General features: G+C 40.4%; 1 protein-coding gene across 1 annotated transcript; it reads left to right on the plus strand.

The window, feature by feature from the left end:
* LOC111441018 (S-protein homolog 2-like) lies at positions 1-603 on the plus strand. The gene has a single exon (XM_023077910.1). The coding sequence runs from the start codon at positions 42-44 to the stop codon at positions 537-539; it is 498 nt and encodes a 165-aa protein (XP_022933678.1). The 5' UTR covers positions 1-41; the 3' UTR covers positions 540-603.
* Positions 604-6,170: the final 5,567 nt, after the last annotated feature.

A 6,170-nucleotide genomic window follows, 5' to 3' on the forward strand; every position in this document is an offset into this window, starting at 1 on the left:
GTTGCATCGGCCTGCGTTAATTCTCCCACATTAGATTAACAATGGCGATGCGTCGGCCTATGTTATTGCTAGTGCTTGTGCTCATAGCCTTCTCTCACTTTTCGATGCTCACAACCTCGAAAAACAATAATAAGGTCCCAAAACCCAAAAAGACAAAGCCCAAATTTCTAAAACCAAACAATCCTAATCCCGCCTTTGAGCGTTTTACTGTAGAGATCCATAACGACTTGCGTATGTTCATATTGGATGCCCACTGCTCCTCGAAAGATGATGATTTAGGGTTACATATATTGTTCCCAGATGAGGAACAAGATTGGTCATTTCATGATAATTGGTTAGGCACTACCGAATTTCATTGTAGATTGGAGTGGCAATATGGGCTTTTAGAATTTGATGCCTTTCATAGCAACACTGATAATCTTTTGATCGATTATTGCGCCAACGCAACCTGCATTTGGAGTGCGAGACAAGATGGGGTTTATTTGAACAATCAAGATGACGATCTTGTTTTTTATGAGTATTGGGATATGCTTGGATAGGGGCTATACACTAAAAGCATGAAATCAATCATTTTTATTTTTATTTTTATTTTTTCATTCCCATTTGTCCTCACATTCGTCTGTATTTCAAGTACATATTACATTCTTCTATTATATACTACATTCCTCTATCTTTGGTATTCTTTCCATTTACTTTTAATTTCATGTGTGGTGTACTAATAAAGTAAACTACAACACCAATCTCCCTTACACTCATTTATTTATATTAAAATTTCACATGCGGTAAGCAATTAAAATACATAAGCAATTAAAATACACAATCAAACCTGACAACATGAGTTTCAAAACACTTGAAATATTATATAGAAGGAATCTCTTATCGAATAACAATTGCCCCATTTCATTCCATTCAAGTAGTTTAGAGCCGGTTGAAAAGTAAATTTTCTGATGGTGGCTGTCGGACCATTTCGAGATCAGATGAGTAGCTTAGGTCTAATACATTTAGAACCTTTTCCATCATTTTTTTTTATACTGTCCGAGAGATGTTTTTGACACTTTTGGATGTGTTTTAAGGCGATATTATGCTAATTTTTGGTGACTACTGACAATTGGTTGTCGATGTGGGAGAGTTTTAGGAGTTGCGTTTTAGGAGTTGCATAGAGGGTTGTCCTTGGGTGGGAGAGTTTTAGGAGTTGCATACAGGGCTGTCCTCGGGAGTTTTAGGAGTTGCATGGAGTTGCATGTCCAGAGTTGCATGTCACAAAAAGGGTTGTCCTGGAATACATAGTTTTTGTATTTCGTTCCTTGATTCCCATTTTATTATAAACTTTTGAACAATACTTTGATTTGTAAAGGCTTTTGAATTTGCCTTCTTAAATCTAGGGTGGTAAAAAGAGGCCAAATGCAAAACAATTTGAAAAACATAGAAGGCAAATATCTAGATATGGTTGACCGTTCACTATAAGGCAAATATCTAGATATTTGCCTTACATTACGGGTTACCATATTTGCCCTCTTATTAAAGGCAAATATATTGCATTCATTTATTATTCTTTCCTTTTATTACTATTTCCATAATATTTGTAATTTACCATATGTCTGTATCCTGAAAATGATTAATGATTATAAATAAGAGAACTCTCACCCCCATTTAGGTGGTGATTCAGCAACCATTAACATGGTATCAGAGCCCTTTCGGTTTAACAACCCTGATCCTTTCTTCTCTATGGCTTCCGAATTTTCTTATCATCTTCTTCCTTTCAATACTCTAATCCATATGATCACCATCAAACTTTCTTCCTCAAATTATCTTCTTTGGAAAAGCCAACTTCTCCCCCTCCTTGACAGTCAAGACATGCTAGGCTATGTCGATGGAACTATGGTTCCACCACCTCGCTTTGAACCAGAAACCTCTTCAACACTCAACCCCAAATATTTGGCATGGAGAGCAGCCGATCAACGACTTCTCTGTCTCCTGCTCTCTTCTCTCACTGAGGAAGCCATGGCTGTTGTCGTTGGTCTCCCTACTGCACGTGATGTTTGGCTTGCGTTGGAAACTACATTCAGCCATCAGTCGAAAGCTCGTGAACTGAGACTCAAGGATGACTTGCAGTTGATGAAACGTGGCACCAAACCTGTTGCTGAGTATGCCCGTGCCTTCAAAAAAATTTGTGACCAACTTCATGCCATTGGCAGACCGGTCGAGGACATTGATAAAGTGCACTGGTTCCTTCGTGGACTCGGCACCGAATTTTCAGCTTTTTTCTACTGCTCAGATGGCTCTTACCTCTATCCCCTATTTTGCAGATTTAGTCTCTAAAGCTGAAAGTTTTGAGTTGTTTCAGCTCTCCCTTGAGTCCTCTACCTCCACCCCTACAGCATTCACAGTCACTAATCGTGGTCGCACCCATGGAAGCCACCCTGCTTCCTTTACCAACCAGCGAGGTCGTTCTTATTCTCACAAAAACAACTCTTCTAATCGAGGACGAACCCACTCAAGTCAAGGTCGTCGACCACCTCACTGCCAAATATGCCGCAAAGAGGGCCATTATGCTGACCGCTGCAACCAACGGTATGTTCGACCTGATTCTTCTCATGCTCACCTTGCTGAAGCCTTTAACACGTCATGTTCTATTGCTGGACCCGATACTGCTGATTGGTTTCTGGACACTGGAGCTTCGGCCCATATGACTGCCGACCCATCTATTTTGGATCAGTCTAAAAATTACACGGGTAAGGACTCTGTGATTGTAGGAAACGGTGCATCCCTACCCATTACCCACACCGGTACTCTTTCTCCTGTTCCAAATATTCACTTGTTAGATGTCTTGGTTGTCCCTCACCTCACTAAAAATCTTCTTTCCATAAGTAAATTAACGTCTGATTTTCCTCTCTCCGTTACATTTACTAATAATCTTATTACTATCCAGAATCGTCAAACAGGAAGGGTGGTGGCAACCGGTAAAAGAGATGGAGGGCTATATGTGCTGGAGCGCGGCAACTCTGCTTTTATTTCAGCCCTTAGAAACAAATCTTTACGTGCTTCATATGATTTATGGCATGCTCGTCTAGGTCATGTGAATCATTCTGTTATTTCTTTTTTAAATAGAAAATGTCATCTTTCTCTTACGTCTTTATTGCCTTCTCCATCATTATGTAATACCTGTCAGCTTGCAAAAAGCCATCGATTGCCTTATTCCCGCAATGAACGTAGGTCGTCTCATGTGTTAGATCTTATTCATTGTGATCTTTGGGGTCCTTCTCCCGTCAAATCAAATTCGGGTTTCCTTTATTATGTTATTTTTATTGATGATTATTCTCGATTCACTTGGTTTTACCCTTTAAAATTTAAATCTGATTTTTTTGATATTTTTCTTCAATTTCAAAAATTTGTGGAAAATCAATATTCTTCTCGTATCAAGGTATTTCAAAGCAATGGTGGTACCGAATTTACTAGTACTTGTTTCAAAACTCATTTACGTAATTCTGGCATCCACCATCAACTCTCTTGTCCATATACACCTGCTCAAAATGGTCGTGTTGAGAGAAAACATCGTCATGTGACTGAGACTGGCTTGGCCCTTCTCTTTCACTCTCATCTTTCTTCTCGTTTTTGGGTTGACGCCTTCAGCACTGCAGCTTATATTATCAACCGGTTGCCTACTCCACTTCTTGGAGGTAAGTCACCCTTTGAACTTCTTTATGGCTACACTCCACATTATGACAATTTTCATCCCTTTGGTTGTCGTGTTTATCCTTATTTGCGTGATTATATGCCTAACAAGCTTTCTCCCCGCAGCATTCCTTGTATTTTTTTGGGTTATAGTCTTGCTCATAAAGGGTTTCGCTGTCTTGATCCGGCCACCACTAAGCTATATATCACCTGTCATGCTCAATTTGATGAAACCCATTTTCCTGCTATCCCTAGCTCCCAGACCCAACCTCTTTCCGCTATTCCTATTTCAAATTTCTTAGAACCACATTTTCATCATATTGATTCATCCCCCCCTACCACTTCATCACCGCAAACTCCTCGATTCAGTTCATCCCCGTGTGATATTTGTTCTGACCTTGTAGATGAGTCTGTGCAGGTTGATACTTCTCTTGCAGGTTCCACTTTGCCACCCTCGACTTCTAATTCGACCTCTATTGAACCTCCTGTTGATTTCTCTTCTTTGGGCACTCATCCTATGATCACACGAGCCAAAGCTGGTATATTCAAGACTCGTCATCCAGCAAATCTTGGTATTTTGGACTCATCTGGACTTCTTTCTGCTCTTCTTGCATCCCCTGAGCCAAAAGGATTCAAATCTGCGGCTAAGAATCCTGCTTGGGTGGCTGCCATGGATGAAGAAATTCGAGCATTACAACAAAATGATACTTGGACTTTGGTTCCTCGCCCTGCCAACACCAACATCGTGGGCTCTAAATGGGTGTTTCGTATTAAATATTTGCCTGATGGATCTGTCGAGCGTTTCAAGGCTCGTCTTGTTGCCAAAGGTTATACTCAGGTTCCTGGTCTTGACTACACTTACACTTTCAGTCCGGTTGTCAAAGCTACCACTGTCCGTGTTGTGCTTTCTATTGCAGTCACAAATAAATGGCCTCTTCGACAACTTGATGTCAAGAATGCTTTTCTCAATGGAACTCTTATTGAACGTGTTCATATGGAACAACCTCCTGGGTATATTGATCCTCGATTTCCCACTCATGTTTGTCTATTAAAGAAAGCCCTCTATGGTTTAAAGCAAGCTCCTCGTGCTTGGTTTCAGCGTTTTAGCTCATTTCTTCTCACACTTGGGTTTTCTTGCAGTCGCGCTGACACGTCCCTTTTTGTCTTTCATCAGCAATCTAACATTATCTATTTGCTTCTTTATGTTGATGACATTATTGTTACCAGCAACAACTCATCTCTTATTGACAGCTTTACTCGCAAGCTTCATTCTGAGTTTGCTACCAAAGATTTGGGTTCTCTCAGTTACTTTCTTGGTCTTGAAGCTTCACCCACTCCTGATGGTCTCTTTATTAGTCAGTTAAAATATGCTCGAGATATTCTTACTCGTGCTCAGTTGCTCGATAGCAAACCAGTTCACACTCCCATGGTTGTTTCTCAACACCTGACTGTTGATGGTTCTCCTTTCTCTGATCCTACTCTCTACAGATCTCTTGTTGGCGCCCTTCAGTACTTGACTATTATGCGTCCAGATATTGCCTATGCTGTCAAATCTGTCAGTCAATTCTTGCATGCCCCTACCGTAGATCACTTTCTTGCTGTCAAACGTATTCTTCGCTATGTCAAAGGAACACTCCACTTTGGTCTTACCTTTCGTCCATCCACTGTTCCTAGTACGCTAGTCGCTTATTCGGATGCTGACTGGGCTGGTTGTCCCGATACTCGTCGTTCTACATCCGACTATTCTATTTATCTTGGTAACAATCTGGTTTCTTGGAGTGCCAAAAAGCAACCTACTGTCTCACGCTCCAGCTGTGAATCTGAGTATCGTGCTCTTGCCACAACCGCTGCTGAACTTCTTTGGGTTACGCATCTTTTGCATGACCTCAAGGTCCCTATTTCAAAGCAGCCCTTACTCTTATGTGACAACAAAAGTGCTATTTTTTTGAGTTCTAATCCTGTTTCTCACAAGCGGGCCAAACATGTTGAACTAGATTATCATTTCCTTCGAGAACTTGTTATCGCTGGCAAACTTCGCACACAATATGTACCCTCTCATCTCCAAGTTGCTGACATCTTCACAAAGAGTATTTCTCGACCTCTTTTTGAATTTTTCAGATCCAAGCTTTACGTTCGTTCAAATCCGACGCTCAGCTTGCGGGGGGTGTTAAGGATAGTTGACCGTTCACTATAAGGCAAATATCTAGATATTTGCCTTACATTACGGGTTACCATATTTGCCCTCTTATTAAAGGCAAATATATTGCATTCATTTATTATTCTTTTCTTTTATTACTATTTCCATAATATTTGTAATTTACCATATTTCTGTATCCTGAAAATGATTATAAATAAGAGAACTCTCACCCCCATTTAGGTGGTGATTCAGCAAACATTAACCCTTCTTAAATCTAGGCTAGTAAAAAGAGGCCAAATGCAAAACGATTTGAAAAACATAGAAGGCTTGAACCCAATAGTAAAGAGAAGAGATGATTGAG

Source organism: Cucurbita moschata, unplaced genomic scaffold (assembly GCF_002738365.1).
Source record: "Cucurbita moschata cultivar Rifu unplaced genomic scaffold, Cmos_1.0 Cmo_Scf00003, whole genome shotgun sequence".
NCBI lineage: Eukaryota > Viridiplantae > Streptophyta > Magnoliopsida > Cucurbitales > Cucurbitaceae > Cucurbita > Cucurbita moschata.